This window comes from Eulemur rufifrons, chromosome 19, assembly GCF_041146395.1.
Source record: "Eulemur rufifrons isolate Redbay chromosome 19, OSU_ERuf_1, whole genome shotgun sequence".
NCBI lineage: Eukaryota > Metazoa > Chordata > Mammalia > Primates > Lemuridae > Eulemur > Eulemur rufifrons.
In genome coordinates this window covers 44706680-44727617 of record NC_091001.1, presented here as the reverse complement: position 1 = coordinate 44727617, position 20938 = coordinate 44706680, and the positions used below count along the sequence as shown (strand labels likewise).

General features: G+C 45.1%; 1 protein-coding gene across 3 annotated transcripts in view; it reads right to left on the bottom strand.

The window, feature by feature from the left end:
• The window catches only part of BCL2L11 (BCL2 like 11), a 40198-nt gene extending 20459 nt beyond the window's left edge, over positions 1 to 19739 (bottom strand). The window contains exons 1-3 of one of the 3 annotated variants that reach the window (XM_069494583.1): positions 19682 to 19739; positions 16965 to 17101; positions 16695 to 16784 (exon numbers count right to left, since the gene is read on the bottom strand). In XM_069494583.1, coding sequence (XP_069350684.1) covers positions 16695 to 16784; positions 16965 to 17088 — 214 coding nt within the window. In that variant the 5' untranslated portion in view covers positions 17089 to 17101; positions 19682 to 19739. Of the gene's footprint in view, positions 1 to 16694; positions 17102 to 19681 lie in introns of all 3 variants that reach the window. The other 2 variants (XM_069494582.1, XM_069494585.1) reach the window with 2 other exon arrangements.
• Between the last annotated feature and the right edge of the window lie 1199 nt (positions 19740 to 20938).

Below are 20938 nucleotides of genomic sequence, written 5' to 3'. Positions count from 1 at the left end.
TGTCCCCAACACATGTATTAACATATTTACTAGAAGGCGGGGACATGCCAGGAGCAAACCCAGACCCTGAGTTGTGATCTTCATATCCAAGGACATCCCCAGCTGAGTCACAGCAGAAGCCACCGCCTTGTGCTAGGTGGGAGTCCTCTGTGACTCCTGCCCTGTGTGCCCTCTTCCAGGGCAGGTGGGCACTAAAGGACACTGAGTGCTACAAAGTTACTCCTCACAGGGAAATGTTCCCTTCTGACCCCTACCCTAATCTTGATTCTGCCCCCGGGACTATAAAGATGCTCTATGATCCCTCTCAATCATCACCCTTGTTTTTGTCAAAGAAGCTGCTACCACATGCCCCAAACCTGGTCCTAAGCCAGTCTTTTCCTTGTGCATTTTATGATGTGCCCTGGGAAGCCCCTCTATCACTACCCTGGTTCTCTAGTTGTGCTAAGGAAATTGCTGCTCTGAACAGTGTGTGGCAGTGGTCTTCATTCGGTCTGGCCGGGGCAGGACACAGGATACTACTTCTTCTCCCTGACTGACCCTCATGCCACTCAGTGTCTGGGACAGCTCCATCTCTATTTCTGTAGACTTTTATTACTTTCAGAGGATTAAAAGGATCTGACTATGACATCTTATTCTGAAAAACAAATAAAAACTCCAAAACAAAGGACAGTCAAATGAAGACCAACTCTGAGCATGCTTAAGGACAAACATATAAACCTCATATCCCTTCTACTGACAGTGTAAGCAACTTCCTACCCAGGCAATTTATTTCACCATTTACTCCATCCAAACTATAAAAAGAAATGCTTTTTAGAGGCCTTTAAAAAGCAAAGACACAACTCTATACATGTTAATTTACTTAAGACCATTCCTTAGAAATAAAGTATTTTAAAATTTGAAGTTACTAGCTTTGGTAACTGTAAGTTGCTTCTAGCCAAAAATCAGATCTTCGTGGTGGTGGCGGTGGGAGAGAGGGGAAGATGAGAATTTAAACTACAAATATAAAAATTTGACTACAGAGTAAGTGTGGCTTCCTCTATGATATTTAACACTGGCAGCAGGAAACGGGTGACAAACATCTTTGCTCCTAAATTCACATTAAGGTCTCAAACATTACTGTGTTTTCATCGCAAAGACAGGGAAGACCAAGACATGGGTCAAAAACAAGAGCAAAAACAGAATCCTAAAATGCTACACTTTAAACAGTTTCTAAAATAAAACATGGAAAAAGCCTATCAATTTTAGTTACACAGTTGAAATTGATAATGGCCATATACAAAGTGAGGTACTAATTTAACACAGATACATGATTATTGATAACACACCATGAGGATCAGATATAATGAAAACTTCTCAATTAAATTCACAGAAGGCATTTTATCTCATTTGGTATAAAAAGAAAAACTTGTCACTTGATTCCTACACAATCACAAAGATGTAATCGTTGTATTTGGACATTTAACGGCTTAACTATTTCTCCTTAAAACCTACGTCTGTGCCAGTTGGGCAGTTTGACTCTTCCCTAGAAAATCCAAAAATCTCGTGTAACCGGAGCAAGCACATTAGGCACATTTATGCTGAAGGCAGATCCCCCACCACTAAGGGACACAAGCTAACACATGCCCCACTACAATAAAAAGAAATGTAATAAGAACTAAACATGGCTTTAAAAGTAAGACACTGAAAGGCTAAAGTTAGCAGAGCATCAGCTGGTATAATGGAAAGGTCGGCCAGAAGGTTTGAGCCGAGCTCCTTTGCCTGCTGACCAGCCTGTGCTGGCCCAAACATCCACCAAATCCCTGTACAATGGACAATTCCAAGGGAGGAGCCAGTGGCCTCATCTCTAAACCATTAAAGTGTTATATAAGTAAAATGTGTCATGTTTCACCACACAGGTGACTTCTTTTGTCATAGACGGAAAAGAATGGAGGCAGAGTCACCATTAGCGCAAGTATGAGTTTAAAATGTCTAGAATTCTGTGCCGAAAGACTGGGTGGTCTGGTGGCTTTGAGGGTCCAACTGTTCAGGCTCACACTCTTCCTCTTCCTTCCCCCTCCAGGGCAGACATGGCTGCCTTCCCAGCTCTGTTGCCTAAGGAGTCTGCATGCTAGGTGAAATGGTCTGGCCATCCCCGTACTTAGAAACATACTGTGTGACACAGGTGAAACTGGGGTTGTTCTAATTCAATGCAGGCTAATCCCCAGACCCCCAACCTCCTACAGTGCTCTGACCACTACCGAATGGCCGCAACACCCTCCAATTCCAGGTGATGATGCTGCTTCCGCCAGGTTGAGGGACTTGCCCCAGGGCTGTAACAGGTCAGTGGAAGGACCCAGACTGGAATGGGTTACCTGCTGGAACTTTCCACTGCCACACTTCATACCATACCATCAGAAGAGAGGAATGAAGAGAACACAAGGTTGGTTGGCACAGTGCATTGCACATGCCAGGCTTTCTATATAGAGAAAACAGTGCTGAGCTTCAAACAAGCACACTGCTAAAAATCCAAGTAAAAGAAGAGATGGAATTGTTGGCACTCATATATTACATTAAACATCACTTAGATTCTCTTTAAAGCAACAAGTATCTACACTCCTGCTATGTACTGAATTTTTTTCTTAAGTTGGTGAGTTGTTTTGACTAATTTAGCAGAATTTATGCTTGAGTATAAGTAAAAATGAAGTCTAAATTCACATATATATTAACATTGCATATATCCACAATTCGTTTCTCAGCCACTTTATGTTAAAAAATTTCTCAAGGGACCAAAACACAGACAAATCAACAAGAAAAAGAACCTTTCGGCCTTTTCTCCGGCACACTTGTCCCACAGAAAAGTAACTCACTTACTAAAAGAAGGTTGTCAAGCTTAGCTCACCTCACACACTCTCACACACATGTTCATAAGAGAGAAAGAGACCCCTCTGCTTAAGCTGGCTTCTTTAAAGAAAAGCTCTCAAATGAATCATAAAGTCTTCTCTGAATTGCTTATATTAAAATGTTTTAGGAGCTGGAATGGGAGGCATGCTCTGGCCCAGAAACATATTTTGGGGGAAAAAAGGCTCCAAGGCAACTCAAATAGTTGAGAATCATTACACTGAACTTGTTTCAATTTAACACATACACCCTATTGGATTGAAATGGTCAATTCTATTTTCTTTTTTAATTTTAGCTTCAAAACCATTTCACTCCTAAGGAAGGGTAACAAAGCCAAACTAAACCAAGCATTACGTAGCATGCAGAGGGCAGGGTACCAGTGCCAAACACCCAAGAGTTCAAGCCCTGGCTGCAACACTAGACACGGCCCAGACCCACATGCGAACACCCAAGTTCTGCCTCCTCACTCTGAAAATGATGCAAAGCCCCTACTCCCAGGTTTGTAGACACAACCCATGAGATCAACTGGCCAGGTCGGCTGTGACTGAAAGCGGAGGCATGTGACTGAAAGGGAGATGCTCCCAAGGCCCACCACTCCTCTCTCATGGTCCACGCGTGAAGGCAGGAACAGGAGGAGGCAGTTGCCCGCCAGTAACCCTTTCTCAAGGCTCATTCTCACCATTGCTGCCTGGGCAAACCACAACTCTTTATTTGTGAACCATGTAGATCTGGCCCAGACAGAGAACTGGGAAAATACAAAGTGAATTTGGGTTTCCCAGAGCACACTCGGGATGCCAATTCATTCTAAGCAAATACTTAAAATCTCAAAGACCTGGCCTCTTACAAAGTGCAGTTAAGCTTGTCCACCAGGCCAACACTGTTGATACTGACTGCTGACCTCAGCCACCTTGGTTACCAAGAAGGAGGATCCACAACTCACTCAGAAATACCAAAATCTAAACAAATGATGGCTAATAGTCTACGTTATTTTCTCACCAAAGAAGTTTAATTGCCTCAGGGAATGGGGGGGAACAGTTTTAGAATTCTAGATTCTATCCAAATGATGGGCATTCCTAATGTTAATTCAATGAGCAACCAATGCACCCCCTATTTTGAGAAAAATTTATGTAACTTTGAATTGCAGAAAAAAGTAGTTCAGTCTGTATTTCATGTCTGAAGATCGTTCTTTCTCCAAATACACATCTTAAACTATAATCAAGTTTCTGCCAAATCAAATGGACTGTCTCCAGCAGGTATCCCCGATTCAGCCCAAGTGCAGACAGAGCCCAGCAGGACGGAGTTTCCAGATGTCTCTCCACAGTCCAAAGATTTACCAGTGAAGCCATGGTTCTCAGGGTGATGTCAGGTCCACTGGCAGGTTAGGGGTGATTCAGACCTCCCCTCCCCACCTGGCCAGTTTCTAGAAAAGATTTTCTTCTTTTTTGCTTGCTTGTTTGTTCTGGGACCCTAGGGATGAGAATTCTAGTAGTATTTCCATATGAATTCACTTCCCCATGAGTTTTCTATATTTCTGAAATGACAGCAGGAGAGAACACTGCATTACAGTCATGCTTACTGACCTGTCAGGGCTGTGATGCTCACTGAGGAGCAAGGAGAGGTTATGGATCAAGTTTCTACCAGACACTTTCTATTGGCTTATTTAAAAACTCCCCATGGCCCTCAGAGGAGAGCACTGTGGTCCTCACTCGATGAATAAGGAAAGTGAAGCTCAGATAGACTCACAGATCCACCCAGGTCCCTCCGTGGGCAGAGAAACAGCCAGAATCCCACCCAGCCCTGCTCCACGTGGATGAGCAGCCTGCGGGGGAAGTGAGCTAGCAAGAGCAGCCCTCGAGTATCAAACCCATCTGTGGTCCCACTCGATGGAGATGGTCCACAACAAAATACTCACTTTGCTAAGACAAAGGCAGACCCCAAAAGAGTAAATTAGGGGACTAAAGTCCATCTGGAGTACTTGTGGTGACAGTCCAGATGGCCAAAATCTTGATTTCACCTGGATGAAATCTTTACTAACACAAAGGATGCAGCCGTTAATACTGAATCATACAAACAAGACACGTATGTCCACTGATAGGCTGCTGGGTATGCCAAAAACTAAGATTAAAACTAAAAGAAAAATGTGCGCTGCATGTTATTTATTAAATTTGTTCTAATTACAAACACTAGTTATGACAATTTTGCAAATATAGAAAAGTATATAGAAAAGACCACCTGTAACCTGGATACAATAACATCCATTAACAGTCTGGCATATTCTCTTTATCTTACTGTTATGCCTATGACCTTCTTTAATACCAAACTAGGCTATCATCAACAATTCTGCAGCCTTTTTAAACTTAATATTAGGCCAGAAGGATTTCCCCTGTGTCATTATTCTTTTAGCACCATAAGGAAGAGAGCACCACAGTCTGTCAAGGGGATGCAAAATCATTTAGAGATTCTCCCATCTCATTAGGACTGTTGATAGTTCTTTGGCTGGGATAAGTAATACCGTGATGAACCCCTTTGTTTATACACTTCTGCTAGCATTTCCTGCAAAAGAAAGGAATGTCGGGTCCTTTGCTCTGTGCCCACAGAGCAGGGTCTGAGGATATGTGGCTGGCACAGAGCTTACAGCATGGCATAGGACCAAGTCCGCAAGGTCTCAGGGGACAGATGTTTGCCTTGTGTCAGTGTGATGAGAACTGCACGGAGGAGGAAAGCAATCTGAAGTCCTATGCCCCAACACATGGCACAGCTACTGACCCAGGAGAACCACCACAGGACAGTGACCAGAAGGTAGAACAGGCTAGAAATTTCATCACACAAGGGATATGTTGAGAGACTGAGGCTGGCCTAACAGAGGAGTAATGAAGACAGCTTCATTCTGGTATGGGAGGTGGAAACAGGGGTACGAGAGGCAGCAGTCCACAGGGAGTCCTAATCCCAGCACACATGGGAGGACCACAGATGAGGGGTGCAAGGAGACGGACGGGGCATTTGCTCCAACTTGATGGCTTTAAAGCAGGTAAGTGACAAGGCATCAGACTCCCCAGTATCCAACTGGAAAGTATAAGTATCCAAACCTTCTACCACAAGACCCTAAATATACAACGAGTTAATCTCTTTTTTCCTGCCTTATAGCACAATTATATAGCACTCCCAGGACTTATGATTTTAATAAGAAGTTCCCCTGAGACATGTAAAATCAGACTTGAGTTACCCACACATTTTCAGGAGGGACATCTGAGAGCAGCACAGAGCACATGCTATGGGCCACCCCCAGAGCTACACACGGCAGAGTTACAGGAGATACTGTGGTTATTACCTGAATAAAGAGGCCTGGATTATGGCTCAATCTCTTTTCAACATTAAAAGTCTATTATTCCATATAGAGTAAAAATAAAGAGTGAAAGAGGTGATTTCTAAAATTCAGAGTAGTCTCTGTAGCCAGAGCCAATCAATACTGCTATGATCTGAATGTTTATGGCCCCCCAAAATTCCTATGTTGACTAGCCCTGAAGGTGATAATAGCAGGTAGGGCCTTTGGGATGGGATTAGTGCTTTTCCAACAGAGACCTCAGAGACACCCTCACCCTTTCCTCCATGTGAGGACGCAGCCTGAAGGTGTCATCTATGAACTAGAAAGTGGCCTTCACCACACACCTTGAATCTGCCTTGATTTTGGACTTCTTGGCCTCCAGAATTGTTAAGAAATAAACTTCTGTTGTTTATAAGCTACCTAGTTTACGGTATTCTGTTATAGCAGTCTGAGTGGACTAAGATAAATATCAATCATAAATATTTAAAGGAAGATATACATCTCTAGTTCCACTAAGATGGAGGAGCCCTGTTCTTCTATCTCACAACTAAAAACCCTGGACAGAACACAACAAGCAAGTCCAGGAAAACTGAAAAGGGGAAAGAGGGTGGGTTGGGGACCTCAGGACTCCACAGAAGACAGGTGGCGAGTTCTCTGGTTTCCTCACCTCCCATACATCCAGGACAGGGCACTGCAGAAGCCTCCAACTGGGAATCTCCAACAAGCACAGAGAGAGAAAATTGCAAGGACAGCCTGTTCTTCCCGGCCAAGGACTGGGGAAAGGATGGCCCAACAGAAAACCATTTGACAATGCCCTGCTCCAGCCAAACAGCCACAGAAAAACCACAACAGCCTGACACCTTCCCCAGTTTCAGCGTGGCTGAGTGGGGAGCTGGTCTTCCAGCCCAGAGGAAGCAGGAGGAGCTGATTCCACCACCAGATGGTGTCAGCAGGCTATCTCCCAGCCCCTCCCTGGAAGAAGCAGGCAGAGGCAATCCTACTGCCCTGCCGGAGCAGTGTTAGTGGGACTGCCTGGGCACCTAACATCCCCTGCCCTGTGCAAGCCATTGATGCTCTAATTCCCTTTCCAGGGTAGCATCAGTGGGGTCGCGCAGTGAGCCAAGTCTCCACCCCCACTAAGCAACAAGCAGAAGATACACAGCAGGGTCAGCTGACACCACACTACACTACATTGTACACTCAATGAGGCTGTGCAAAACAGGGTTCACTGGCCCACCAGCTTGCCCTACCCCAGCCTTGGGTGTCAGTGGGTACTGAGTCTCCACCCCATCTGGCATTAAGGAGAATGACGGAGAACTCCCCCACCCAGCATCAAAGAGAGAGAACCAGGTGTCGGGAGGCGGGGTTAGGTGGCATGCTGCCACCCCTTCCTTGGTGTGAAGGGGGGAGGGGAAGCTGAGTTTTCGCCTCCACCCTGCAGAAACAAGGAGGTGTGAGGCAGCCCTCCACTGTTTCCCCCTTCTAGGTGTCAGCAGCGTCCAGGGGAGCCAAGCTCACACCCCCAATCAGACACAATGAAGCAGTTTACTCTGCGCCTCACTTTTGTTGGGACAGTATTCACTTTTGTTGGGACAGTATCCACAAGGCGGAGGAGGGAGCTGAATTTCCACTCGCCCTGCAGGAGCAGGCAGAAATCTTAGAATTGAAAAATATAATTAAACATAATTTTAAAATCTCATTAGATGGGCTCAACAATAGAGTGGAAATGACAGAGGATAGAATCAGTGAACGTGAGCCCAGATAAATAGAATTTACTCAATCTCGAGAGAAAATAGACTGGAAAAAAATGAACAGTCTCAAGGAAGAACATAAGAGTACTAAGATTCTTATCATCAGAGTTCCAAAAGAGAGAAAAGAGGGACTAGAAAAGTATTCAAAGACATAATGGCTGAAAACTTCCCAAACTTGGCACAAAACATAAAACTACAGAGTTAAGAAGCTGAGAAAACCCCCAAAAGATAAAGCCAAAGAAATCCATGATAAGACATGTTATAATTAAACTTTTGAAAACTAACAGAGAAAAAAATCTTGAAAGCAGCCACACAGAAATGACACAACTTATTTGAAAACACCAATTCAAATGACAGCAGATTTCTCATCTGAAACCACGGAGGCCAGCAAGAAGGGCATGTTTTTCACGTACTAAAAGAAAACTGTCAACAAGCATTCTATCTCAAATGAAGATCTCCTTCAGGAAAGAAGGGGAGATAAAGACATTCTCAGTAGGAAAACTAAGAGGATTTGTTGCTAGCAGATCTATCACTGAAGAATGACTGATGATATTCTCTAAACAAAAAGGAAATGGTAAAAGAAGAAAGCTCAGAACTTCAGAAAGGAAAGAACATTGGGATGGGAAAAATGAGAATAAATATAATATGTCCTACTTCTCATAGTTTTCTTAAATCATATTTGACAGCTGAAGCAAAAATTATAACACCAATTGATATGGTGCTCAATATATAGAGAGGAAACACTTAAGACAATTATATCTGAAAAGCAGGGCAAGTAAAGGAACCTAAAAGGAGGCAAGGCTTCTACACTGGAGTTGAAGTCATGAAGAATTGTTACCATCGATACTGGTGATTTATAATACATTCCACATATATGGAAATACCTAGAACAACTACTAAGAAAACCATACAGAGCAAAATATTAAAAAGCACTACAAATAAATCAAGATGGAATCCTAAGAAATGTTCAACCCACAGTAAGGTTAAAAAAAGAGAGAAAGAGAAATGAGAAACAGGAAATAGAAAATAATAAAATGTCAGACTTCCATAATTACCTTAAATGTAAATGGTCTAGATACACCATTTAAAAGACAGATTAGGCAAAGTAGATCAAACAATTTTATCTAAAGATATGCTGTACACAAAAAATTTACTCCAAATACAACATATGTAGGAAGTGAAAGGATAGAAAAAGATATGCCACATAAACATTAATATATTAATTTTAAAAAAGCAGAAGTGGCTACATTATTATCAGATAAAGCAGACTTTACAGCAGCGATAAAAGGATCAAGTCAACAGGAAGACATGATGATTCTAAACCTGTAAATACCAAACACAGGCACTTCAAAATACATGAAGCAAAATCTGATAGAGCTGAAAGGAAATGGACAAACCCACCATTATAGCTGGAGACTTTAACACCACACTCTGAGCAACTGACAGAACTGCAAGACAGAAACATCAGCAAGGAGATACAAGAACTGAACAACACAGTCAACCAATAAGATCTGATTGACATATACGTAATGAACACTCTACCCAACAGCCCCATAATACAGATTTTTTACAAGTACCCACGGATAATTCACCAAAATAGACCATATCCTAAGCTATAACACAAACCTCAACAAATTTAAAATAAGTGAAATTATATAGAGTATGTTCTCTGACCATAAGAGAATCAAATAAGAAAACAGTAACAGAACACAGGACCATCTCTACACACTTGGAGATAAAATAGCAGACTTCTAAATAACCTAAGGGTCAAAGAGGACATCTCAAAGGAAATTAAAAAGAAAAAGAAAGAACTCAATGAAAATAAAAACATAATATACCACAACATGTGAGATGCAGCTAAAGCAGTGATGAAAAGGAAATTTCTAGCACTAAATGCTTACACTAGAAAAGAAGAAAGATCTTAAAACACTAAGTTCCTATCTCAAAAAACTAGGAAAAGAATATAATAAACACAAAGCAAGCAGAAGAAGGAATTAAGGAAAAATTTGAAAATAGAAAAATCAATGGAACAAAAAACTGTTTTTTAAAAAAAAATCAATAAAACTGATAAACTTCTAAAAAACCTGATAAAGATTAAAAAAGATAGAAATTATCAATATCAGAAATGAGGCAAGATAATAAAGGAATATTACAAATACTTTTCATACTCATAAATTCAACAACTTAGAAGAAATGGACCAATTCCTCAAAAGCCACAGTCTGCCAAAACTCAACCAAGATGAAATAGACAACCTAAAAGTCCTACGAACACTAAAAAATTACATTTGTAATCTAAAAATGCCTAAAAAAGAAATCTCCCAGCCTGGATGGTTTTACTAGGGAATTCTACCAAACATTTAGAGGAGATTCAATACCAATTTTTTACAATCTCTTCTGGAAAACAGAAGAAAAGAGAACCCTTCCCAACTTACTGTTAAATCCTGATATCAATAAAAACCAGAAAGTCCTAAAAAAAAATGACAGATACCTTTCAAGAACTTTGGCACAAATACTCTCAACAAAATATCAGGAAAGTCAATCCAGCAATGTTTGAAAAAAATTATATACCCTGCCCAAGCAGGATTTATCCCAGCCATATAAGGTAGTTTTAACATTGCAAATCAATATAATGCACCATATCAACGGGCTAACCTAAGTAAAATCATATGATCATATCAAGTGAGACAGAATAAACATTTCATAAAATCTAACACTCATTCTGTTCATGATAAAAACTCTCAGCATGTTTTCATGTACTGAGTAAAGATAAAACTTCCTCATGTTTTTAAAGAGTATCTACAAAATACCTGTGGTTAACATCATACGTAATGGTTAAAGACAGAGAGCTTTCCAACCCTAAGATTCGACACAAGGATATCTGCTCTCACCACTTCTAGTCAACATAAAGTACTAGAGGTTCTAGCCAGTGCAAGAAGCCAAGAAAAAGAAATAAAATGCAAACAGATCTGAAAGGAAGAAATAAAACTGTCCCTATTTGCAGATTACACAACTACATGTATCTCCTAAGAAATCTATAAACTCTTAGAATTACTGAGTTCAGCAACGCTGTAGGTTACAAGATCTACACACAAAAAAGTCAACTGTATTTCTATATAATAAAAGTGACCATGTGGAAACTGAAAGGAGAAATACAATACCATTAATATTCCCTGAGTGCCAGTTGTGCCACGGTCCTACCAGAACCTGCAAACACAGTGTTCTTCAACAGGCGAATGATTAAGCAAACTGTGGTGCACCCATACTATGAAATACTACTCAGCAACAAAAATTAGGTACTACTGATACACACATCTCAGATGGTTCTCAAGGGAATTATGCTGAGTGAAATAAGCCACTCTCAAAAGGTTACATAGGATATGCTATTTATACAGCATACGTGAAATAACAAAGTACAAGTATGTAGATCAGACCAGCAGTCAGGAAAAGGGAAGGAGGTGACTGTGGCTATAAAAGGGTATCATGGGAAATGCTTATGATGGAGCTGCTCTTCATCTTGACTGTGGTGGTGGCCACACAAGTCTACATATCTGACAAAATTACACAGAAGTAAACACACACTCACAGCCACACAACATAGTGCATGTAAAACTGATAAAATCTGAGTAAGGTAGACGTTGGCTGTGACAGTGTACTACAGTTATACAAGATGTTGCCCTTGCGGGAAACTTAGCAAAGGGAGGACAGGAGCTCTTTGTGCTATTTCTTACAAATGTGTGTGAATTCACAATTACCAGAAAACAAAAAGTTTCCCAAGAAGATATAAAATTTAAAACTGGACAACCATCAATTACTAAATTTTGTTTGGAACCAGTGAAGAAAAGTATCTTTCTCTATTGTCACTTTCTATCCCGACTCACGAGCTACACATTGTCCTGTTTCTCCTGGTATCCAAATAAGGGACTGTGGGACTTGAGGGCCACAGGTGGGCCCAGCAGAGGCAACTCTCTTGGGAGGCTCCAGGGCAGCCGTGAGTCCTGAGGAACCAAGCCCCTCCACCTGCCACTTTTCCAAGCCCAGATACACCATAGAGTTTAAAGAGGTAAAACAAAACTCCCTATTTGCGTGGAGAATATAGCTGTTTACAAAGCTCATTTAATGTTTAAGATGTTCATAAGATTAGGTTAACCACTTTCACTCTAAGTCAACACAAACCACCCAAGTAGTAAGTTCCACGGAAACGATGTGCCCAGAGTGGGAAGAATAAGGTCTTGCTTGCTGAAGCACCACTGCACATTCCAGCCCATCCATCTGCAAGGAAAGCCTATCTAGTCAAAACAGAACACAAGCCACAGACCTAATTTTACATTTTTCTGGTAGTCGCACTTAAAGTAAAAAGAAACAGGTAAAATTAATACTATAAATATATTTTATTTACTAGCTAACAAGCATATGAAAAGATGCTGATAATTAAATAAATATAAATCAAAATTGCAATGAGATATCACCCACATCCATTAGGATGGCTACTGTAAAAGGGAATAAAAAAAAAAAAAAAACAAACAAACAAACACACACAAACAAACAAACCCAACCACCAAACAAAACAGAAAATAGTAAGTGTCAGTGAGGACATGGAGTAATTGGAACCTTTGTGTACTGTTGGTGGGAATGTAAAATGATGTATCCTCTATGGAAAACAGCATGGTGGTTCCTCAAAAAATTAAAAATAAAATTACCATGTAATCCAGCAATCCCACTTCTGAGTATATATCCAGAAGAAGTCAAAGCAGAATCTCAAAGCTATTTGCATACCCATGTTCATAGCAGCACCATGCACAATAGCCAAAAGGCAGGAGCAACCCAAGTGTCCACTGATGGAGGAATGGGTGAACAAGATATGGTATGTATCATACATACATTGGAACACTGTTCAGCCTTAAAAGGGAAGCAAATTCTCACATGCTACAAGATAAAATGAACCTTGAGGACATTATGCTAAGTGAAATAAGCCAGTCACCAAAAGACAGATCATGTATGATTCTACTTATACAAAGTAGTCGTCAAACTCGGAGACAGAAAGTAGAATGGTGGCTGTCAGGGGCCAGAGGAAGGAGCAAATGGGGAGTTGTTTAATGGGCACAGAGTTTCAGTTTTGCAAGATGAAAAAGTTCTAGAGATTGGCTGTACAATAATGGGAATGTACTTAACACTAGTGAACTGCAAACTGAGAAATGGTGAAGATGGTTTTTTAACTACAATAAAAAGATTTATATTTTATTTGACCCGTATGTGTGAAACATCGTTTCAATACGCAATCCATATGAAAATGATTGAGATGTCTTACATTCTTTTTTGTGTACTAAGTCCTCAAAATCCAGCATGAGCTAACACTGACAGCACATCTCAATTTGGACTGGTCTCATGTCAAGGGCTTAACACACACGTGGCTGCCCCACTGGGCAGTGCTGGATAGACCTTACTCGTCACCCCTATGTGACAAGTTTTATAGCTGGATCCAGGTAATTAAGAGGGGGACAGAGGACAGAGTCTTTACTTGCTACTTGCCTTATCTGTCCTCAGTTAAAAACTGTTCCTTCAAAAGGCTACTAGGCAGAGCTGGATTGACTTTCAACATTTCCTGGGCTCTTCCTCTTTGTCAGGCACTCACTAGGATGTGCAGGAGTTTACGCCTCCCCCTCTAAAGCAGAGATCAGACAATTACCAGCTACAAGGGAAGTACCCACAAGACTCTGAGGGCCACAAAGAAGAAAGCAATTTACTTGTGCCAGGGAACAAGTAAAAAGTTTAAAACATTTACAAACATGGCATGAGGGAGTTATTAATAACAAGAGTATATCCATATCCTGAATATTCTCAACACTTATTTGCAATTGCACTAACTATACTTCAGAGTAAGAATTTGTACAGGATTTAATATACAATTTGCATTAAGAACTCATATTGTATAAAAACGCTCACCCGAAAAGGTACTTGGTAAACCAACATATGCTGGTGATTTTGATTAAAAGAATCAGTTATTCACAGAATAAGAGATCACTTAAGTTAATCCTCCCAGAGTGTAAAGAAACTAAAACTGAGGAAAAGTGTAAAAACTGTATCTATCCCTGGACAGATAAATATAACGTTCTCTGAACATGTCTTCAGAAAAAATCAGGGACATGGAGGAAAACACGAAGACATTTCTAGTACAAACACCTAGTTGCTGTGCATCCCACATAAGACTTTACTTTCTCATTCGAGCAAAGATGCAAGAATGAAACTTCAAGGCACACTGTTCTCTACCCCAAGTTGCTGAGAAGAAAACTATTTTGTGGCTGAAGGAGCCCCTAGCTAAGGAGAACTTCTTTATAACCCTCACATTTGTGTTCCACTGGTTCAAACTAATCATAAAGACTTCTTTGTGAAAAATGTATTTTGCAATACGTTATTCAAAAGCTTCATTGAAGATCTTAATGGATATGGTTGAGTAAGGAATATTAAAAAAGGCTAAAAAGATAAGACAACCACTTAGCAATTCAGCACATTTCAGTGGACTTCAGGCACTGAGCTAAGATTCTGAGAATGGCCAGAGAAAAAAGTTAGCTACGGACTACAAAAATTGTAAATTTTATGCTTCAATTTAATAAACTCATATCTGGCTAAGCCCTTTCCTTCCACCAGTAATTCTCCCCTCCGCTGACCCCAACTCGTCCTCTACCAAACCAAATCTCCCAAGAACACTGAAAACTTACCTTGGTACGCTAACTTCAAACAAAGTCCTTACAATTTCTCATTTAATCCCATGCATTAAACTCTAAGTTATCACACCAATCTACTGAAATGTAGCCAATACTATAAAATTACACATCAGGATTCATTACTTTACTTCACAGGTATAACCATTAACTTTACTTAATAATTCAGATTGTGATCTTTAAAGTTCTACATCTGCCATCTCAAGTAACATTTGTCACCTCAAGTAATGTGCATACCTTATAATTATTAGTTTGTTAAATAGTATTTGTCACCAAGAAAAGCGTTTGTGCCTGTGTTTACAGCAAAGAATACACTAACTCACTGACTATTCCTAGTTACCAGGGAAGGACAAACTATTTCCATGCATTGAGCTGCCACCTGATGTGTATGGCTCTGCAGTGGAAAACTGTAATAACTTCTAGAGGGTCCTTAAAATATCCAGATTTTTAAGCATACACAACATAAACCCTGTTTCTTATTTAGCGTAAGCAAGAATACTATAGGTTCATACATATACTGGAGCATTTTCATGGACAGAAGAATAGTTACAAGCATCAAGAACTTCCAAGGCTAAAATGAGTTTGGGAGCAGCAGTAGTAGCAATAAGAAGACTTGTAGCTCCTTCTCTGAAGGAAGAGCCCTAATAAAGTATCTCCCAGCACTTAGAAGAAGACATGCAGCCAACACGTGTAGCTGTTGGTATTTCTGCCATTTTTCCCTGCTATTTTCCAGGTGTGCCCAACTTCTGACAAGTGACCACCCCTCTGACACCGGATTCTGTAACGTGTGACAGACCTGCCTCATTTACCTCACCGAGGATTATAAAGACAGAGCTGTATGGTATTTACAAATGCAAGATCTGTCAGTGTGTTCCAGAATTCAAGTGTCTAGTCTGCTGACTTTTAGCCTTTGGAATGGTAAATGTGACCTAAATTTTAACAGTCAATACTGGATTTCTTAATCAATAACACTACCAACTTAATTATCTCATTTATGTAGAGCAGGCTAGTCTGGACAAATGGTTAGAGTGACTGTGGTGAATACTGATCAAGACACAAACCTTTTTCATTAGCAGGGAACAGCAAGTTGAACCAACACAGACTAGCATTAACAGAACTATACAAAAAGTCACGTGTGGGAGGCTCAGGTGTCAAATCAAGCCTGCAGATGTTTGTTTGGCTTGTACAATGTTTCCAAAGATCTAAATTAGTTGTCAATGTTGAAACAGGATATTTGGCATCAAAATCTGCATTCCTGGATTCTCTTGCAATATAGGAAAACCTGCCACTGTGAGGCCACATGCCCTCACAGCTACAATTAGGGGCAGCCCTAATGCAGAAGGGGCAAATGCTCTCCAACTTGCTACAATCTCCCCCAGGTCAGGTCCCTCACTGATATTACTGCAGGCCTCTCCGGGTACTTATGTTTGCCACTCTTGATTCAGACCCTAAAACTGTCTTTAATCCCTAAAATAAAAATCTACAACCTAATCTCATGAGTACTATGTCCAAACCCTCTAAGCAATAAGCCCAAAGAGGAATTTGAGTAGAAAAGAAACCATTTTCATGGTGCTATGTTAGTACTGCTTACATAAACTAATTCATTTTTCAAAAATGTCATTTCTAAAAATGATTAACTTGTCTCATCTTTCTTCACAATTTTGGTTCTGTTATTAAGCTATATTCTGTAACTGACCAGATTCCTTTTAAGCAAAATGACATTAATATGTAAAGGCCAGTGATTAAACAACACACCATGGTTATTACACTGTAGCTTACTGAAGGCAGGTGAGATTCAAGCACTATCTCCCCAAAGGCTAATTTGTGGACCTCCACTCATTGCCACAAAATTTAGTAACATTTTACAGAAATGCTAATTTGATATATTTGACACATCCTCCATTCCCATCAAAAAATGGAACAAATCAGTTAAGAGACTCTAAAAAGGGGGCTTTAAATACTACACACAGTTTTTAAACATATTCAAACAACCACATGCCAACTGCCTCTTACCCGGGTATTGCTTACCCATTGCACTGAGATAATGGTTGAAGGCCTGGCAAGGAGGACTTGGGGTTTGTGTTGATTTGTCACAACTCATGGGTGCTGGGCTCCTGTCTGTGTCAAAAGAGAAATACCCACTGGAGGATCGAGACAGCAGGGAGGATCTTCTCACAAAGATGAAAAGCGGGGATCTGGTAGCAAAAGGGCCAGGGCTGGCCGGTGGGGCCAGCGGGCCCTGAGGGCTGCCGTGGGGGCAGCGGTCCCCTTCGCCTTCCCGACTGCCTTCGGGATTACCTTGGGGCTCTGTCTGTAGGGAGGTAGGGGCCCCAGGCCTGAGCTGGGGTGGTCTCTCCACAGGTTGCAACCGTCCACCTTCTCGGTCACACTCAGAACCTACATCGGAAGGTTGCTTTGCCATTTGGTCTTTTTTTCTGCAAGTAAAATAAAAAGAAAAACTATTATCTTAGGCAAAATAATAATCACAAAGAATAAATAAATTAGCTACCTTTCACTTATTCATTAAAAATTCTTAACAGTTAATCTCAAATACTTTAAACTTAAGTTGCTACATTGTTTACTTCTCTGACACTCTCCCAAATAATGAAAATGCACCTAAAATAACAAAGGTATGATTATCTTTTTTTTGGGGGGGCGGTTGGGACTAAACTTTATACCACCAAACAAAACACAGTAACAATGTCAATTGCTTGTGGGACTGGCGCTTTTATTTATACACACACATACACACACACACACACACACAGGCTTTAAGAGAAGCAGCTTGTCTGAAGTCTATTCACATGTGCTCTTTGCTCAGGACTGACGGGAATAAGTCAAAAACTCCCAGCGGGTTCTGATTTCCCGGGATCAGATACAGCGCTAGAGCACAGGAGCGGGTGCAGATGCAGCGATTGCAGGCGGCTGGCCGCGTTCCCCGCTCTGGCCCCATTGTTTGCTGAAAATGCTGAGGGCAGCAAGTCTGGGGAAGGTTTGGCAGCGGCCGTCAGTCGTAGTAAGTGCGTCACAATAGAGTTTGTAACTCAGAGCTCGGCTCAGCCTGGCTCTGGCGCTCTGCGCCTGCAGTCCCTCCCGCCCCCGGCTCGCGCGCGCCACACCGAACCGGACAGAACTTCTCCGGGGTGCAGCCGTGCTGTTAGGTGAACACCTCCAAATAACGGACCCCCGAAGCCTTGCCCTGGCACCCCCTGCAAAGTCCAGAACTAGTTCTGCACGGTAGGCGACACCAGCGCGCGCCTCCTTCACCCCAAAGACCCTCCCTTCAGAACGGCAATCACGCCGAAACTCACAGTCCGCCCCTTCCCTTCCAAGCGTATTGTCCAGGCCCGGGTCCCGCGGCGTCCGGCCCGCGCCCTTCGCCGACCCGGCGCCCCCTGAACGTCCCCACGAAGGCAGCGCGGGAGACAAAGCCCAGGATTCGGCTTCAGAGTCCCCGGGGCAGCGCAGAGCACGCGCCTTCCCGCCCGCCAGCCGCGCTCCGCCGGGCACCCGAGGACTCCGCGCGCCGCGCTTCTGGCCCGCGCTGCCCCGGCCGCCGCCGCCGGGAACATCCTCCGCCTCCTCCCGCTCCTCCCCTCGCGCTCTGCGCCCGCCGCCGCCGGCACAGCCGACCTCCCCGCGCCACTGGCGCCGGGTGTCCGCGCTCCCAATTGGCTCGCGCGCGGTCTCTCCGCAGCCAAGCGGCCAATCGGCAGCCGTGGCGGGGGCGGCGCCTACGGGTCAGGCCGCCAAAGGCGAGGCAATTGTTGACAAACTCGCCTCCGAGCGCTTCTCCGGCCGCAGAGGTGGCGGCGGCAGCTTCGGCAGAAGCTTTGCGGGCCGGGCTGCCCCGGTACCCCGCCCCGTCCCTGTGCTCCGTCGGGACACTGCGCACGCCTCAGCAGCTCCAGCCACCCCGGGCAGCCAGTCACCTGGAGGCAAGGCAGGACCTGCACTCTGCCCGTACCGGCAGGGAGGTCCTCCGTCTGGCCGGTCGGAGTGAGACCCCAACGGCCGTCCCCGCCCCGACTTGGTTATCCTTCTCCAACAACTTCCTCCCTCTTTCTTCTCCTGCGCTGCAGACGCGCCAAATCTGAGCAGCCACCCCTGGCCAAGGACGCGCACATCCGCGACCACGGCGGGCACCGAGCAAATCCACTCCCCCAGCCGCGGCGTCCGTCCACCAGCGGCGCCAACCTCGGGATAACAGGCCCCAGAGGGCGCGGCGCTGCCAGGCTGCATGGCAAATGGGGCCGGGTGCTCTTGGGCACGCTATAGCCACTAAGACACCCCGGCCCCACAAACTGTGCAAGTCCTGCTGGCCGCAGCTCGTCTCCTGCGTGGCCTCGGTGGTCAAGGGAAGACCTAGGTCTCCTGCTGCCCGTGGACTGTGCAGCTGGCACGGTCCGCAGGACGCCCGCTGACCACGAAGGGCCCCCAGGCACGTCCGAGAGGGCGAATGCAGCAGCGGCCGCGAAACCTTGGCCTAAAAGAGTAAAATGAAAAGCCCAGTCTCGTGAGTTAAATCACCACCGCAGTTCCGCAAACCCTTTGCAACAAGCTCGCGCTCCCAAGAGCCAAGACATAAAACCCACTAGCACCGCGCGGCCGCTACTCGGGGTCGCTAGGGCAGGCGGCGCGACGTCCAGGCTGGGAGCGGAGCCCAGTACCGCGGAGCGGCCCGCAACTCCCGGGCCGGTGCCGAGAGCACGCGCTACCTCCTCCAGCCCGGCCTGCGACCCTTCACCGCGCCCGCGCGCTGTATCCTGGCCCAAGCCGCACTTCGGCCAAGTGCCCGCAGCTTCTGCGCCAACGACCCTTCCACAAAGTGGACCTGCCCGGGAAGCAACCAGACCCACACCGATCGCCGCCTCCCGCCCGGCGACAAGAGGGACCAATACGAGCGCCTCCGCTCGCACGTGCGCGGGAAGCGGGCAGTAGGTGGAGCCGTTCGGGCTCCGGCGCCAGTCTTCCATCCGTTCCCGGCCCGCTCCCCGGGATTCGAAGGTATTTACCTTGCGTTTCTCAGTCCGAGAGTCAGAGTGAGACATTGGGGGGACGAGGACCAGGAGAAGGGCGCCGAGGCGGCGGCGGCGGGAGCGGGGTGAACCGACCAGTCCGAGACGGTGCTGACTGCAGTGTAGCAGGGCTCGCAAGGTGGCTGCAAGAATCTGGCGGCGGTAGCGCTGGACGCAGCACTAGTACAAGCTGGAAACCCCGAGGCTGCGCGGAACGAAGTGAAACCTGCGCGGCCCTGGAGCCCTGCTCAGGCTGGCTGCCCCGCACCCGCGCCCAATCACCACGGGCCCCGCCCCCGCTAGATCCCGCCCCGGCGCGCGGGCTGGCAAGCCCCGCCCCCGCGGCGCCGCGGCCGCCGGCGCGTGCAGGCTTGGACAGGTAAAGGCGCGGGTGGCCTTGCTGGCTTTCCCGCCGCGCGCGCCCCCGTCCCTGGCATGTTTACTCGGCGAGTGACTCGGCCTGCTGGCGGCTGTGCGCCCGCCCTTCCCCCACTCCGAAGTGTACCCTCGCCTCCCCCACCCCGGTGGCGGCCGCAGCATGTGCGCACAACAGAGGGGGCGCTCGGAACACACTCCAAGCCCGGCCGACCGCGGCCCCGGAGGAAAGCCTCCGGAGGTGCCCCCGCGCCCTAGCTATGCGCGGAGACAGTTTCTCAGCCGCTCCAGGGCAGGCGCGGGGACTGGCTTGGCCCTGGAAAAAACGCGCGTGCAGGGTCTTTGAACTCTCCTCCCTCCGAGGGTCCGCGGCGCCAGACTCTTAGGCACCCTCTTCCTGCCACCGCTCAGGGGCTCTCTATTTTTTCTGTCGCCCTCAGTGTGCCTAAGAGACAGAGCCCGTGGGGGGAGGAGGAGTCGAGAAAAGGGCAAGCAGCGACCCCGGGTGAGGGGCGGCATGCGGGTGTGTGTAGAGCAGGTAAAACAAGGAAATGAAAAAAGAACTTAAAAAAATAAATCCTTTTAGAAAATAAAAAGACACCAAGGAGAGTCACAGCCTCCAGGTGAGAGAGAAGGTTGTGCCTTCGCTCGGTTGGGAACCTTGAGATTTGCTGGGCTCCCAGAGAACCGCCTGGGAACCGTACCCCTGCGGGCTGAGGCCAGTGAAGGCGGAGCAGCGGAGTTCAGGCTGCCGTATCGGGGGCGCAATACCTGCCGTCCCTCATGCCCTCGCGTCTCCATCCTTCTCCTCCGACGCTACTCTCCACGCCAGCTCCAGTGCTCCTCCGAGCCCGCACCCCGACCCGCCCCTCCTTTCCG